The 18,472-nt window shown below is 38.1% G+C and overlaps 1 protein-coding gene across 3 annotated transcripts in view; it reads left to right on the plus strand.

Annotated features, from left to right (window-relative positions):
* AstA-R1 (allatostatin A receptor 1) overlaps window positions 1–17,944 on the plus strand; it is a 162,165-nt gene extending 144,221 nt beyond the window's left edge. For all 3 annotated transcript variants that reach the window (XM_074088858.1, XM_074088859.1, XM_074088860.1), the window contains exon 4: window positions 17,386–17,944. In XM_074088858.1, coding sequence (XP_073944959.1) covers window positions 17,386–17,487 — 102 coding nt within the window. In that variant the 3' untranslated portion in view covers window positions 17,488–17,944. The remainder of the gene's footprint in view (window positions 1–17,385) is intronic.
* The last annotated feature ends 528 nt before the right edge of the window (window positions 17,945–18,472 follow it).

An 18,472-nucleotide genomic window follows, 5' to 3' on the forward strand; every position in this document is an offset into this window, starting at 1 on the left:
AAAAGCAGTGATTTACGAAAAACCAGTCAAGTGCGAGTCGGACTTTCGAGACAGAGTAATACAGTCAGCTACGAAACTATGAAAATAAAAGAACGAAAGTCTCTGTGTATATACCTGTTTTCTGTACTGCTTGCTATGTGTTGGTGTGCAGTAAAGAGTTATTGTATTGTATTGTATGTATACAATTTTAATGAAAAAAAAAAACACATTTTTCCGATTCCCTTAATTTCCTTTTTTTGCATTGAAATACGAGTGGCTCGTTTCATAATAACAATACACAAATTTTTGGATGCATAAGTAATTACCTATGTATAACACGACACGACCAAGCTAAGTTTACACCTCGTACTTTACAAGAACAGTACATTTTTTTTTTAATTCAAGAAATAGGACGAGGGTTCCCTGGTTGAGCCATTTAATTGACTGTGAAAAAGAACACTATTATGAAAAAGTTTAAATTCGAATTTTTTATGAATTATTTGATCGAATTATGGGTTCGACCAGGGAACCCTAGAGGAGACGAAAATTTGATTACTAGCAGCTTTGATTCTTTGTCGCCGATACGCGTTTTACGAATTTTCTTCTCCTATTTGTTGAATTTAAAATTTTTGAACTGTTCTTGTTAAGCGAGGTGCAAACTTAGCTTGGTCGTGTTATACCTACATACAGTTATATATTTGCTTTATCTTCAAAAATATTACTCGTATAAACAAAACAAATCAGTATTTGAAACACGACAACCTGTAGTTCAAAGAGTATTTGCAGAAATGTTGGTTAGGTCGAAAAGAATTACACTCTATCGGTGAGCACACGATATCATTGTCACGAATAATTGACTTATTTCTATTTCTATAATTTCTATCATCTCTTTTCCTTTTCTTAGTGTGTCTAGCAAAACGTAACAGTTCACTTCAAAAATGAAATCTTATTTAATAGCACAAATAAATATCTGGAGTTGTTTACAATAAAAATTATAAGTGTTTACATTTCACATGAAAGGGTTTATCTTTAGATCGTGAGTGAATAAATTTAATGGAAAACGGTTTCCTTTGTTGTTCGCTCTTTGTTAAAAAAACTGTAAAAAAGGTTGTTAGAAGCAGAAAACACACACACACACACACACACACGACACACAGCGGTAACAGCCGTGGTGGCCTAGGTGATGGGGCCTTGGTCGGCCTGCATCCACCGTGAACCCGCGGCTTTAAGAGAAGTCTCTTCGTTTTATTCTCCACACAAACGTAGTCCCGGTCTCATTTGAAAACTAGGCAACAGAAATAGATGACATTTTGTAAGTATGGACTAGACGTAATTATCTATGCCTGTGGTTTTTCAGATTTTCATATAAATGAGTAATATCAGAATCACAGGAGCTCAAAAGTCGACAAAAAAAAGATGTCAACTTTACACGAGAATTACGGACTAATAAAGCATTTTTACAAAAATCTAAAAAACCACAGGCATAGAAAATATAATGAATATCTCGATTGTAAAATATCATTGATTTCTGTGCAATGCTTTTCGTATAATATGAGGACAACGAAACCCAAAATTCAACCGCCCAAATCTTGAAAAGCCTACAGCTATCTCGATATAAATAGGACGTCGTTGCGGAAGGCATGGGGGGGGGGACGGCTGCGAGCGCTTATGTCACGACCGCGACCGTGCGGCCGGTAGGGAAACTTCTCTTAACCCTTTACCAGGTCAAGGGATATATTCCTCCCACATCTTATATCGGTTACCGTAGTCAAGTTTTAACTCCAAACCTCCTACAAAACATTTTGTCGATCCCTGAAAATAGTATTTTATTATCTTCATTCACTTTGGCAGCCGTTTAGATTCACTTGAACTCTAATTTCAGTAAACTACGGAGAAATTGGAACACTTTGCTTAATTTCTATGAAACAGAAGTACATAGATCGAACAATTTCTTGATATTTTATAGATTTTGAGTGTTGAAAGGTAATGTAAGCTTAAACATTGCTAAATATTCATGCATTTTTGTGTATGACCAAAATTAGGATGTGGGTTGACATTATCCCATGGCCTTATTAGAGTTTAACTGTGCGGGAGCTATTCTTCCCATGGCCCGGTAAATTGTCTTGTCGTGTCATAAAAACTCGCGTAAGTATTAAAACTGTTTTTGTGTTCAACCTAGAGCGAATTCATGTACCTAGCTGTAAAATCTCCTTTTAAAGACTTTCCCTGAAGAATAAGATGTGGGAGGAATATATCCCTTCGCCTGATCAAGAATATAATAAGACAAAATCGAGTATGACAGTTAATTACTTAGACAGGCGATGGGATAACCGTAACCCACATTTTTATTTCTGGTTTAAAGGAACATCTCCGACTTTCGTAAATACATTTTTTACAAGGCGTTAAATACGGTTGTAACAGTATATAAAGTACGTATAAAGACACGCTAGTTCTAAGGGACCTGGTAAAGGGTTAACCAGGCCATCCGTCCATCTCGTTGGTGGACGTCCTATGTTGCACATAGCTACCGATCCGCGGTCTCCATTCTAGAACTTTTCGACCCCAACCGCTATATGCTATATGGCCTGCCCATTGCCACTTCAACTCGTCGGCACTCATCAAATAACAATTGTATTCTTTACAAGAAACGAAATATCTACCTAGCTGGCCTGACTTCAGTTCAGAGCTTAACTGGCGCAAATAAATTAACGAAATGGCCCATAAAATTGTTTTCCTTATTGGACCGAATGTGTTTAGTTGAAGCACTGAGACAAGTCGTTAAACTTGCTCTAATGATGTAAAAACTTCTTTTTGTACATAAGGAAAATCTACACTGTTAAAAAGGGGAATAAATTATTTACATAAGTTTTTAATATTACTGCAATGTTCCGCCGTCAGAATAAATAAATAAATAAATGATTAAATAAATATCACGGGACAATTCACACCAATTGACCTAGTCACAAAGTAAGCTTTGCAAAGCTTGTGTTATGGGTACTAAGCAACGGATAAATATAATTATATAGATAGATACGTACTTAAATACATATTAAACACCCAAGACCCGAGAACAAACATTCGTATTTTTCTTACAAATATCTGCCCCGACACGGGAATCGAACCCGGGACCTCAAGCTTCGTAGTCAGGTTCTCTTACCACTAGGCCATCTGGTCGTCTAAAGAAAGAATGCAGCACTAGCATAAACCGTAAACAGTTTTTTGAATGACTTACGCAGGGTAACAAAGTATACATACGTGACTCATTGTAAATTCACGCCCTTGCTTTTCCTGACTACTCCTCCTGACTTTTCTCTGACTTTCCCGTAGGTACTTACCAAAAAATGGAGACCCTGGATTTTGATTTAATGAGCAAGCTGTTTCAGAGGAAAGAAAAACAGCAATGATTCGGCAAGTAAAAATCCTCATCTCCTTTATTACCTTAATCAACACCAATTATTTACGGAAAAAAGATGAAATGAATAATTCAAGACAACTCGCTATGCTCTTGTTCTAACGGGCTACACTCTTGAAAAAGTACAATACTTAAATTAAGATAAGAAGTTAAGTAATGTAATTTAATACTTTGTGTTATAGGTTTAACTTGTTTTTATTTATTTATTTTATTTTGACGTAGAGTTATGTTTAAAAAAAGCCGCGGTGGCCGAGTGGTTTTACCTATGGTCTCTCAAGCATAGGATCGTGGGTTCAAACCCCGGCTCGCACCTCTGAGTTTTTCGAAATTCATGTGCGAAATTACATTTGAAATTTACCACGAGCTTGACGGTGAAGGAAATAAGTATGTATAATCATTTTTGTTGGCTGAAGAAGATGAGTTAGTGAACCATCACGACGACTTTATTGGGAAGCTACCCCTTGTCTTCTATTTGTATTTTATTTAACCCCCGACGCAAAAAGAGGGGTGTTAAGGGCGGTGGGGTGGTGCTGTGGCACGCGGAGGAGCGCACGTTAAAACAAAAAACGGTCGCATTGCCGGTCAGCGACCTGCAATGTTGTATGAAATCTCTTTGCCGCTAGAGTGACCACGCGCTGGCAGCCGAACCGCAGCGCAGCGCCTGCAGCGCGATACTTCCCGGCCTATTATTTGTAACAACGTCAATATTTCATGTCGTGTTTGAGAAAACTTATTTAGCCTAACCTAAATAGAGTTCTACAGGTGACAAAATTATGCGACGGGATACGCACCCGGTTAAAGTAATACATTACCATTAGAAACCTAGATTTAGTACAGCCAGACACTAAATCACTAAGGACATGCCGTGCTAAATGTCATTTTGTCCTTTTTCTTTTTCATTCGGTCCTGATGTAAGGTCCGTTGACAACTTAACTACGCGGAAAAATGCGCATGGCGAACTTTGATAACCCGAACCTTTTTCTAGAAGGATACACAACGACAATCAAATTAAGACGCTATTGCTAGAAGGATATTGCGTTAAGTTTTCCTTGAAAGTTTTGAAAGAAATTAAGGGAAAAACATTATTGACCATATTTTTTTACCGAAAAAATAAAGTCATCAATTTATTGAATCAGGCGTTACTTTGCGGAGGTCCATATCAATGAACTAAAATAATTTCCTTGCTCACCCGCGACCTTACGATAGCTAAGCTTATGCAAAATGTGCGTGTTCATGCAGTTCCTCCACCTCCACACTGTAAGAACACACACAAATCACACAAACCCATCTATCACCACCACCACACTACACTGACGCGTTTCGAACTCAACCAGAGCTCATCTTCAGAGTGACACAACCGTACACCATGCTACCAGTTGTTAGACTAACGAACCACAACCACCGTTTTAACTTGTCACTGTAACTCCCCAAGTACCCCCATACGTTTTATGAAACAAAACAAAACTACCCACAAATTATTAATAAATTTTTTAACCGTCCTTCAAAACTACCTTGATTTTTTGCATATTTTTTTTTTTTTTATTTTTTTTTTTGCATATTTTGCATAAGCTTAGCTATCGTAAGGTCGCGGGTGAGCAAGGAAATTATTTTAGTTCATTTTAAAGTCATCAACATAAATAGCTCGGAGAATATGCAGGTTGAAGTGGCAATAGACGGCCACATTGCTTGAAGAACAGATAACCGTTGGGGAAGAAAGGTCCTCGAGTGGCGACCACGAACCCGTAGACAAAGCAGCCTCCCACTAAGTGAACTGACGGCATAGCGAGAGTAGCGGGCAACCGGCAGATGTACATTGCAATTTGTCCCATATTCAGGCAACCCGCTCACCAGCCGGGGCTGCAGCTGACCAGGCCCAAGTTCTCAAGCGCCGCAAATACTCTTCTCTTTTAAGGGACTATGAGTTTGCGGCGCTCGCAGTGGAGACAATGGGTCCCTGGTCGGCTGATATGAGGGCCTTCATGGAGGCCTTGTCGTCCCGTCCCGTCTGATAGAGACCTCAGGAGACCCCAGAGCTGGCGCTTACCTCTCCCAGCGAATTTCTCTGACTGTACAGAGAGGTAATGCCTCCAGTGTGTTGGGGTCTATGCTGCAGGAGGGCCTCTTAGATGGTGTTTTCTTTTTATAGTTAGGTATATTTATGTAGTTTTTATTAATTTTGTTTCCTATCATATTATTTTATCTTGTGTTGTGAATAAATTGATAAATTAGTATAATTTGTCGTTCATCTAAGAGGGAACCCATGGTTCAGTCACCAGCACCAATATCTGACACAACAAGCGTGCATAAATATCTGATACGACTCTATTTCTAGAGCCGAAAGGACGTGTCAGATATTTTTGCACGCTCCGCTGTGGCAGATATTAATGCTGGTGACTGTTCAATAGTGGACGTCTCCTGGCCAAAATAATAGTGATATTAGATAAAGAGTTATTGTATTCATTGTTTTATATAAAATAAAAATACATATTTACCTACAGCGTAACTTGTTGTACAGCTCTAATTCCACCGGAACACCATTCACCCCAATAAGAATAAATAGCGGCCCTTAAATCTCCTCCCCAACATTAATTTAACACATAATTATGCCAGGCACGTACCTGATTCATTCTATGGGATACAATTTGGGTCGAGTTTTACTAAATTGACCCAAACGACCGGAATACCTGTTGAATTAAAAGGGTCGTAATTCTATTAGGAAAGGTATTAATTTTAATATAATCATTTACACCTGTTTGGAGAATTGAAACTTGTTTGAGAGATGCTGTCAAAGATTAATAAACCCGTTAATCTTAAACGCTCGTTAAGCTTGTTGTTGTTTCTTTAAAAAAAATATGGCTCCGTCCATTCGAGGACAATTTTTCCAGTGTCTAGTAGTTTTTGCCGTTGTACGGTAAAAAAATTCTAGAAAACGAAATATGAGAGGTAATGGTGGATGAACGATGACAGCACGAATCCTAAATAAAAAAAATAATAAAAAAATCGCTCGTTAAGCTTATTTGAATTAAATACTTGTTTACGTTTGTGTCATTGTGACATTTCGATTTATATAATAAAAGAAAACTAAAAGAAAACTATACGTTGATTTGTATAAAAAATATATCATCATCATCATCCCAGCCTATATACGTCCCACTGCTGGGCACAGGCCTCCTCTCAGAACAAGAGGGCTTGGGCCATAGTTCCCACGCGGGCCCAGTGCGGATTGGGAACTTCACATGCACCATTGAATTGCTTCGCAGGTTTGTGCAGGTTTCCTCACGATGTTTTCCTTCACCGCATAGCTCGTGGTAAATTTCAAATGTAATTCCGCACATGAATTTCGAAAAACTCAGAGGTGCGAGCCGGGGTTTGAAACCACGACCCTCTGTTTGAGAGGCGATAGGTCAAACCACTAGGCCACCACGGCCTATATATTTTTAAATAATCAACTAATTTATAATGCCTTTAAACGAGCAATTCTGTGTGTTATCTCGGATACGGCTCCAAAGATTTCGATGAAATATGGTATGTGGGGGTTTTCGGGGATAAATCGATCTACTTTGGTCTTATCTCTGGGAAAACGCTTGATAGGTATCGAGTTTTAGCCCGCCCAGGCACTAATAGCATTATGCGTAGGTACACTAAATCGGATTTAATTTTTGACAAATGTTCCATGTTAAAAACTATGACTACCTAAGTCGAATATTTTTTAGTCACATTATGATAGACCAAAATCCTTTTTCATTTGTTAGAAAACTTGCCCCGTGGTCCGTCAGTAAAGTTATTTTATTACTTTTTTTTAAACCTCCCCCTTTCTTTAATCTAAGGAAATAATTTTTATTTATGAAGGTGAAAAGCAAGTGAAAAGTTATTCGATTATACCCACACACACACACCGACAGTCGTTAAAAAGTTAAACAGTATTTTAAAACTTGAATGGTCGAGTACGGAAAAACTTATTTTTTTAAAAGTCACTTTTATACATAATACCAGTACTTGGCAGATTAAGAATAAGAATAAGAATGGTTTATTAGCTAATAAAATAGATACACATACAGAAACACTGACTTAATGTACACAGGCATGCCGCCACTCAGCTGTGTCGCGAAAAGATCTGAAGATGATTTCTCAAATTAGATCTATATCATGCATCTTATGAAACGTAGAAGTTGATAATTTAAAAATACTAGATAGGATATATTATGTTATCTTGAAAATAGTGTTAGGCACGGGCCCTACACAGCGCTACGTCATCGCGTCAGCACCTCGTACGACAACTCAACGTCACGGCGCAACGTCACGACACTACGTCACCACGCTACGTCGCCGACACAGTGAATTAGGCAATCAGTTTCGAACTAATTACAAAACCAGTGTGCACAGTGACTCGCGGCCTTTCGACACCTAACATCGGGTCCTATAGGACAACACGAAACCATTCGTGATAGTTTAAGTAAAACTTGTATTCTTTTATCATTAAATTTTATTATTATTAAATCCGCAATTATAATTCATCTCCTCCGCTGCTGCCCCCTCCATAATTGGCGCAGTCGTGAGTCGAGCCGAGTCGGTACGCGAAATCTAACATCGATATCCGTCCTGATCACGTTCTACGTGCACGTTGGCTCTTCAAAGAACCTGAGCAGCACAGACGAGGAGACCATTTTGCCGCCTGAGTAAGAGGAAGAAAAGTGACATCGTGAAATGTGGTGGTGAGTACACATAGGGTTTGGTTGCATTCCTGTGTATTTCCCAATATCCAAAATTTTTCACCCACTTTCTGCCCGATCTCGGGTGTGCGAACGAAAAGTTCTGCGCACCGCGCGTAGCGATTCTTTTAGAAATTTAAGTAGTATACCAGAACACGAGAAAATGGGAGAAGTAGATATAGATGATATTTTTAAAGCCCTTAGAGTAGTACCAGAGTTCGATGGTAATCCTAATGTTTTGGTTAGATTTCTTAATTTGTGTGATAAAATAATTACGACATATGTGAAACCAGGTGCCGGGAATGATTTAAATAATTTATCCATATTAAATGGAATTTTAAACAAAATAACTGGTTCCGCAGCGCGAACCCTTGCCACCAATGGCATTCCTGACACTTGGGCCGGGATTAGAGAATCACTTATAAATAATTTCTCTGACCGCAGAAATGAAACTGCGTTATATACAGATTTGTCTATGATGACGCAAGGTCGTGATACTCCCCAAGTATTTTATGAAAAATGTCAGCACCTACTGAGCACCATAGTAACTTACGTTCAATTGCACGAATCCGTAGAAACCACCATATCAGCGAAAAGAGAGTTATATAAGAATCTAGCTTTGCAAACATTTTTACGAGGCCTATCTGAACCTTTAGGATCCCGCATTAGATGTATGAAACCTAGTTCTCTGGAACAAGCACTCGAATACGCACAAGCAGAGCTCAATGTAATGTATTTACAAAACAAAAATAAAAACTACGAAATTGCGCAAAAACCTCAATTTTTCCAACAGTTCAACACTAACATTCCACAGAGGCCATACAATAACAACACGCAGCATCTTCAGCAGCAGCGACCTGATAACAATACTAATTTTTTTAGACCTCAAACTAACCCACAGCAGGCTGGCCCATCCAGGACTCAGCAGATGTTTCGAGCATTACCTCGTTCTAACATGTCCACAGGGTTTAAGATTCCCCAAAGACCCATATTTCCCCACCAGAATCAAAATTACCCCAGACCTATGAGCGGTATTAGTCATCCTGTAGCCCGCACTCTAGCCCCAAGTAGAAACTGGAATCAGTACCCACACCGTAATAATAACAATGCAAATACAAATTTACATGAATGCCTATTTTCTGACGAAAGCTACGTTGACAACAACTATTATGCTGACTATGACTATGACTACGACCAATCCCGGAGTTATATGTACCTTCCGATGATGTCGAACAGATAACTCAAGTTCAGGAACCGGACACCGTAGCTGAGACCCAAGATCCTCAAAATTTTTGCAAGAATGTTACGAAAACTTTACCCGGATAGAAATTAATTCACAAAATCAACAACAGTTGCCCTATGTACAAATACAGAACCCACCTTTAAAATTGCTTATTGATACCGGCGCGAATAAATCTTTTATCAGTCCCGAAGCTGTCAAGCAATTTTACACCGAATATCCACTACAATACGATCCATTTGTTGTGACAAACATACATGCATCCACAATCAATGACTACTCTATAACGATCCCGTCTTTTCCAGAATTTAATAGTGATCAACCGCTGAAATTATTCGTTTATAAATTCCATGACTACTTTGATGGTTTGATTGGCTGTGATTTGCTAGAACAATGGCAAGCCGTGATAAATTACGGAACCCGACAGTTTAGAACCCCACAAGCTATAAACCCGATATGTATGTACACCTCCGGTAATATAAATTTACTTGAATCCGTAATACCCGCAAATTCTTCCATACTAGTAGAAACCCCAGTAGATGTCCAAAACGGCGACATTTTCGTGGAAAGGCAAGTACTTTGTAATTGCATTATAAGTAATTGCATCAGTACCGCAAACAATAACAAAGGTATTGTCGAAATCACCAATCCGTTCCCACATGATGTAATATTCACGCTAACCGAGCCGGTTAACGCTGAGTTATTTAATTCTGAGACCAGGTGTCGTCGCAGTGATGACTCACAGCGAATTTCGCGAGTTGAACACGTGTTATCTCGGTTGCGCACAGATCATTTAAATACAGAGGAGACACTCAACTTAAGGAAACTTTGTACCAAATACGCAGACATATTTTACATAGAGGATGAACCTCTTACATTTACCAATCAAATAAAACACCACATAAAAACCACAGATGAAGTCCCTATTCATAGCAAGACATATAGATATCCGTACATTCACAGACAGGAAGTTAAAACACAAATAGCTAAAATGTTAGAACAGGGAATAATTCAACCATCAACATCAGCCTGGAGCGCACCCATTTGGGTAGTCCCAAAAAAATCTGACGCATCCGGAAAAGTAAAGTGGAGATTAGTAGTTGATTTTCGAAAGCTAAATTCAAAAACAATAGATGATAAATACCCCATCCCCAACATATCAGACATCCTAGATAAACTAGGCAAATGTCAATATTTTACAACCTTAGATTTGGCAAGTGGCTTTTACCAAGTAGAGATGAACCCTTCCGACATTCATAAAACTGGATTTAATGTTGAAAATGGTCATTACGAATTTCTACGCATGCCAATGGGTTTAAAAAATTCCCCGTCCACATTCCAACGCGTAATGGACAACGTATTACAAGGATTACAAAATTCTATCTGTTTAGTATATCTGGACGATATATTAGTCTTTTCCACTTCCCTTCAGGAACATATAATCAATCTGGAAAAATATTCCAAAGACTAAGGGAATCGAATTTTAAAATCCAAATGGATAAGTCAGAGTTCATGAAACAGGAAACTCCTTATCTTGGGCATATAATTACTCCACAGGGCGTAAAACCCAATCCTGATAAAATTTCAGCTATAAAAAAATATCCCTTACCAAGAACTGCAAAGCAAATAAAGCAATTTTTAGGCCTACTTGGTTATTATAGGAAATTTATTCCGGACTTTGCTCGCATAACAAAACCTTTAACTCAGTGCCTAAAGAAAAATAAAGGCGTAAACATTAACCAGGAATATATAGAATGTTTTGAGAAATGCAAGACTTTGCTTATAAATGACCCCATATTGCAGTACCCAGATTTTTCCAAAGAATTCATCCTTCGAACAGATGCTTCTAACGTTGCCCTTGGTGCCGTCCTCTCGCAGGGACCCTTAACTTCCGATAAACCTATTTCATTTGCGTCCCGTACATTAAATGACAGCGAATTAAACTATAGCACAATTGAGAAAGAACTATTAGCGATTGTGTGGGCAACTCAATATTTTAGACCCTACCTCTTTGGTCGTAAATTCAAAATTATAACCGACCACAAACCTTTGCAGTCGATGATGGACCTGGAATCCTGCCTTTTAAAATGGACCAACAAAAGTCGTTTCCCACTACCACACATTTTTGCAAAGCATTCAGCTTGGCAAATTACATGACGACATTGACCTCATCAAAACACAGCTTACTAACGCAAGTAATTCCTTAGCAAATAATACATTTCGTTTCTTCCAATCCCAAATTAAATATTTGTATGCTAAACTCAATAAGGTTTCGGCGCAGTTGAGTACTTTCTCTAGCAAAAGAGTGCGACGAGGACTTATAGATCCTTTAGGTTCAGTATTAAAAGCATAAGCGGCAAATTAGACCATAATGACGCCATTAGATATGATCATGCTCTCAAAATTCTAAAAAACAATGACGAAAAATTGTCGAAAACTTTTAATGAACATATAAGCTTAAATAAAAAATGGATGGTTGAACATAAGAAATATTGTCAGCATTGAATACCAATCAGCAAATTTTAAGTAAAGATTTATTAAATTTAAAGAATGACAGTATGTTAAGCAATGGAAAACTGCTGGATTATGCACATCTTGCCCAAATGTTTAATATCGTTAGTGAAAATATAAACGACTTATATACCGAATTATTACGTATAGAAAACATATTAGCTTTCAGTAAGTTAAGTAATGTGCACCACTCTATTTTAAGTATAAGTTCTCTAAAGGACATGATTGGGAAATTGCACGAGATATATAGCAAAGATCAAATCTTAGATTTAGATACTAGAGATTACTATAGCTTCATAAATGTAGGTTCTTATTTTTCTAAGAATGATTTAGTAGTTGTCCTAAAAGTACCAATTATTTGTCAAGGCTCATTTGATTTTTATAAGTTATGCCCATTGCCAAACAAATACGGGCGCATCCTTATTCCTCCATATCCTTTCATAGCAACCAACCCTCAAGAATATGTGTACGTAGAGGCAGAATGCCCTAAATCCGGCGACTGGTACATCTGCCAACAAAAACTCAGCCATCAGATTCGTACGGAGCGAGACTGTATTCACAAACTCATTCATTTACAGGAGATAGATGGAACGTGTAAAACCACGCCTATCTCTCTGTCTAAGGAGGCTCTATTGGAGCTGGACGATCAACATTATGCCATAACATTTCCAAATCCTACTAAAGTACAAATCAACTGCCAGCAGGAGCAACATATCATTTTGAACGGAAGTTACGTCGCAACTATCCCGCAACACTGCTCTCTCAAGTCTTCACAGTTTACTATAGTAAACATTAATAACAAACTCCGAGGCCAACCACTGAAAATAATGTCAATACAACCAGAAACCAGAAGCCAGCAATCTAGCCCCATGTTGAGAATGAACTCTATCAATTTGAGCAATCTTGAAGCTATCGAGCAACAAATATCTATGGAAAAGCCGATCGAGACAAATGCGATCCAATCTTCAACCCTCTACCACACTACATTACCATTGTACCTTATCATACTATTCGGAGCAGGTGTAACAGCCTTCATACTATATCGAAAACATCGAGCCAGAGCGAAAGTCGATATCAAGCAAGATAATATAGAGCTGAAGAAAGCCGCTACATTTGCACTAAACCTAGCAAATAGTAGCTCGACTTAGAGGGGAGGTGTTAGGCACGGGCCCTACACAGCGCTACGTCATCGCGTCAGCACCTCGTACGACAACTCAACGTCACGGCGCAACGTCACGACACTACGTCACCACGCTACGTCGCCGACACAGTGAATTAGGCAATCAGTTTCGAACTAATTACAAAACCAGTGTGCACAGTGACTCGCGGCCTTTCGACACCTAAATCGGGTCCTATAGGACAACACGAAACCATTCGTGATAGTTTAAGTAAAACTTGTATTCTTTTATCATTAAATTTTATTATTATTAAATCCGCAATTATAATTCATCTCCTCCGCTGCTGCCCCCTCCATAATTATAGCCTGAATTCTTCGAGAAAAGTATGGTACGGCCGCCGTGCCATTGATTTTGTTTTGCGCGACTTGCCGGGGGCACTACCGTGCCTCCAGATCTCTCGATACGACATTTTATTGTTGTCTTGATAGGTATTGAGTCTGACTGAAATAGCTTGACAAATATGAACGTTCCCTACATGTTTCCTAGAAATTACGACGGAAAAGGATTATTTACTACATTGTATCTAGATGTAATGGTTGAAGTTGTGCATTCACTCAACAAACCGCAGTTTTATAGAGATTTAAAGTTCCGAGATTTACCTAACAAAATAATTTGGTAATTTTGATATGGATGGCCATTCCTTAAAACTTTATTCAACCAGGTACCAATTTCTTTATATTAAAATGAAAACGTTTGTTTCCACTCCTCAACAATTTCGCATCAAAAGTAGAGCATTCCCAATCGTTCCCCATCAACTATCACACAAAACCTAAAGTACACGGAAAGCCCTCTCAAAACTTAACCAAAATCCCCCTTTTGTGGCGATTTGCACACAAAATTAAATGGGACAGATACCTACCTCAAGACCATTACTTTCGACAAAGGCAGGCTCAAGTTTAGGCAAGTTTCCGCAACTTTGCCCTGTAGGCCCTGTAATTTGATTCCAGGCTCTTATGAATGATAATTTTATTTGGCCTCGATGCTGGCTGCCACACAGATATAAAGTATACATTGATGATATTATTTACTACGGGATACAAACCGCGAATACCTTTAATCATCATCTCAGCCTAAATACGTCACACGGCGTGGCACAGCCCTGCTCTCCTTCATCTCACTAAAATCGATGACGTGGTTCTATAGAACAGATCTTTCTATGGGGTCTATTATTAATGAACAAGTAAATTTAGTTTCATCTCCCTTGCTACGGCTTGGGTAATTTCATGAGTTACCCTGTACATTTAAGTTGTTAATTAAGTCCTGGCTTAAGCTAATGTAAAAATGGTGAAAGATCAAAGTATTAAGAGAGGGAGAGATTTGTTTACACATATTCGAAACAGTCCAACAATAGAAGTTGAACTAAGCAGGATATTTCAAAATTACTATTTGGGAATAAAATAATATAGTTATATTAGTTTTAGATATTTCCATTTAAAGCTACTCTATCTCCAAAAACATTATTATTATTAGAGTCATCTAATTCAGCACGGTAGCAAGATGGTAAGTAGATTTTGTGGTAAACCTGAGTTATGTGTACCGGCGGACTTGGAAACAGCTATTAATTTTATCTTTATTAGTAGAAGGTAGATGAAGTGTTTCTTTGCGTTTGACTTCAGTCATAAGCCCATAACTTCTTCGCCTGCGTGCATCTCGAAGTTTCCAAATTTAGTTCATCTGTGGTTTTCAACTTAGCGGACTTTTTGAACTCCATAGAATTATGCTTCATGAATTTATTGACCAATGATTACACTGGCAGTGTGTTTAATAAGTGATTTAAATCCAGTAGGTATCTCTTGTTTTAGGGTTTTATACCTGAAAAAAAAAGGATTTTCTCAATTTTATTTTATGATCACACTTTCTCTAATAAGATTTTTTCGATGAGTAATTAATCGGATGTTCAACCCTCTAAGTGCTCCTCATTTCGGTGTTGTGTGGGAGTCTTATATACGCAGCATTAAGTAATATCTAGAATGATTGATCAGAGATCTATTATTACCATAATATGAAGAAAAGATACACCTGTTCTTAAGTTGCGTCGTTTGAGCTTGAATGGTGGTATATAATCTAAGTTTTATATATTATGAACTTTACTGGAACTGGTCGTATTCAATTTAGAGTGCCGTGCCAAACTTTGTGCGAAACGACGTCTGTTCTAACGGTCTATTCTTCGCTAAAACATTTAATTGGCGTATTTTTAGATAGTCCACAGTAAAAAGGGATTTAAAAAAACACTTACAACCTACTTTGAAGTATAGTTTATTCGATTCCACTCTCGATTCTCAACAAAGTACTTCAGATTTTCAGTTATTTAATTAATACTTTGCATATTATTTTCTTTTAAAAAAGGGAAAGCAACGAATCAATATCGAGAAACGTAGTGTGTAATCACAAAAATAACCACAAACACTGAACCATTGTCTAAATTTATGAGGAAATTACGATTGAAGTAAATATTTTCTTTCATCCGATGGGCTACTTACGGTGCTACTCCAGCCAAGAAAGTTGGAAAAGAAAATGGAAGTCAATCAATCATGAGGTGTGTGGTGGCGAAAAATTGAATTAAATAAGGAAGAATGTTGTAAAATTTAGATTAATCTTCCTATACTTTCGAACTTTAATAAAAAAAAATGGGAGTAGATCTTTTGATTTCACTTTTCTATCTTACTTATATCACGCACCGTTACTTCGTGCCATGTCCAGTTTTAGAATACGTATGTGTGTACGTGTGTGTGTGTGTGTGTGCGTGTGCGTGTGCGTGTGCGTGTGCGTGTGCGTGTGCGTGTGCGTGTGCGTGTGCGTGTGCGTGTGCGTGTGCGTGTGTGTGTGTGTTATTCCTTCACGCTAAAGATAAAATATTTAAATAAAATGTGGTATGTAGAGCTAGATCCTTATAATAACACATAGGCTACAGCGGGTAAAAGCTAGTATTCATATAATTTCACGCTTATTAACTTACTAATTATTAACAACAAACTTTCAATAGAAATTAAGGAGCCTCTCTAAATCCAGATCTACGTAATGAATCTTCGAAAGGGCAGACGGCATATTTCGGTACATTATATTACGCTTTCAATAAATAAGGTATAAATATGCATGAGTTTGGCAATGACAAGATGTCAACGTTGACGTTGAATTTACTTAATTTTAGAGACACCAGTTCGACCGCCTTCCAGATGCTTTTTATTCAAATTGTAAAAAGAGAAGGTTCTGTTCAGTTGCATTTTTATTAGGTTAATTTCTTCCAACACTAATACCTTCAGATTATAACGTTTTAAACTTTCGTGAGTCATAGTCAAAAATACCATATATACGGACTTACTATATACCTTTGACGATAAGAATTTATAACTGGCATTTATGTAAATTATAATGTAATGATGTATTGAATGAATAAATAAAATAAACTAAACTATCACGCTATTTTTACACAAATAATATTTACCTACCTCGACGTTTCGGCAACGTTACAGTTGCCGTGGTCACGAGTAGTCTACCCAAGTCCCACAAGTACTACAAGTCCCGTATATGGTATTTTGACCTTCAGATTAGCCGTCCGTAATTGGCATTGATCACTTTTTTACCATGTGGTCTAATTCCAAAACCATTTCGAAGAATAGGTTTATTAAATAATTTGATAACATTTTTGTAAAAAAATACTAATTGATCGTGAGTATATTTGCAAAATAATGTTTGAACTTTGTTTGACTTTCATCGTAAATAAACGTTTTGTAACTAATCCGCCTAATTCTAACACTGCTAGGTGACAGAAGACACTACGTTTTTTAAAATAATTGTGATGGGCAACGAAAAACGTAGTTTTTAACGCCGTGGCAACTTTGGTTAGCTATAATTCCGGTAACTTCTAAATAGGGTAAAAAATTCAAAACGCAACTAAAACCAAAATCCTTCAAATAGGTGTCTTAAATTCGCCTATTTTATGAAAAAAATACAAATAAAAATAATCATTGTCTTTTTGAGACCAATGCCAATTGCGGGTGCAAATCCGGGCTGTGTGTCTTCTGTGTTAGTGAATAAATGTCTTCTTTCTTTCTTTCTTTCACCGCTATTTTTTTTCCATTATTTTAATCCACGCTGGGCCCGCGCGGGAACTGAGGCACAAGCCCTCTCATTCTAAGGGAGCGTGCCAGCAGCGGACGTATACGTCTCAGATTAATAATTAAATTATTGTTTATTGTGTACTCTAGGGCGATTAATGTGTATTAATCCATTTAAGGATGCTCATCTGTTGCCCAGTACCCAAAACACAAGCTTTGCTTAGTTTGGAACTAGGTCAAGTTATCAAGTTTCCCGTGATATTTATTCATTTAATGTTAAACATCCCCCGTTTGTCTACAGGTGATGTACTGCCCGCCATCTCGCAACGACATGTGCAATCGACCACAGCCAACCAAAACGACGAGGACTGGCAACGGCAACTCCTGCCACGATATCGTCTGAGACTCGGTCCGCGGCCGGGCCAGAAGGGAACAGGCCACGGTGGTGTGATGTACAAATATATAAAGCAAAATGACGGTATCTCCAAAAGCCTTTACCAGGAAGAAAACTTCTTTGGTAGATTATAGAGTTGCTGTTTAGTTAGGTTCTTTTGAAATGGGTTAGAGATTGTAAAACAGACAACTTGAATATATCCTTGGCAATATGCTCATGTACGGTCGATTCCCTTACTTTTGTATCCACTTTATCATACTAGTTGCATAAAAAAGTGGGTATCGTAAACTCAGGTTTCTATAGTCCCAGCGTTCATCAATAGTCCAAACGGACTTTTAACATTTGGAACAATTGCGGAACTGCCAACGTCATCTGGAGGTTCATTGCAGCCTAATCCAATAGAAAATGCACGATGAACCTCCTAAACGTTAGCAGTTCTGTAATTGTCCAAAATGTTAACTCCTCCTTTGGACTATTGATGAGCGCTTAAGACTATAGAAACCTGAGTTTACGATACTTATGTTAGGGTACACTTTTTTAATTGTACCGGTTTTTAATGTGATAATTTAGTATAGTCCTATGCGTTTGTTTCGCACCCGGTCCCTTCACCACAAAAATTATAAGTGCTATAAATCGACTCATTGGTAACTTTCTCGTACCACAACGTGACAATTATGTGGAATTGTAGCACTTGTAATGTTTGTAGTATAGGGGCCAGTAGTGTCTTTCTCAAAAGGAACTGGTCCGCGGAGTCTTCAGGGCGTCCAACAGACAGTTATTAGTCTTGGATATAAAATAGTACATTACTGTAGAGCCGGGAAGTAGGGGGTTGCTGGCCAAGTAGCGAGGCAGGATAGGGTTGCGAGGCCAGCACCCTACGTTCCGGCCGAGGCTTGTATAGTGCTTTTCTCAAACAGGACATGAAATGAAATAAAAAATCAAGAAATCAAGCTGGTGGGACACTAGTCTTGTCGGCCTGTTGTGCTTATCTGCT

This window comes from Choristoneura fumiferana, chromosome 6, assembly GCF_025370935.1.
Source record: "Choristoneura fumiferana chromosome 6, NRCan_CFum_1, whole genome shotgun sequence".
NCBI lineage: Eukaryota > Metazoa > Arthropoda > Insecta > Lepidoptera > Tortricidae > Choristoneura > Choristoneura fumiferana.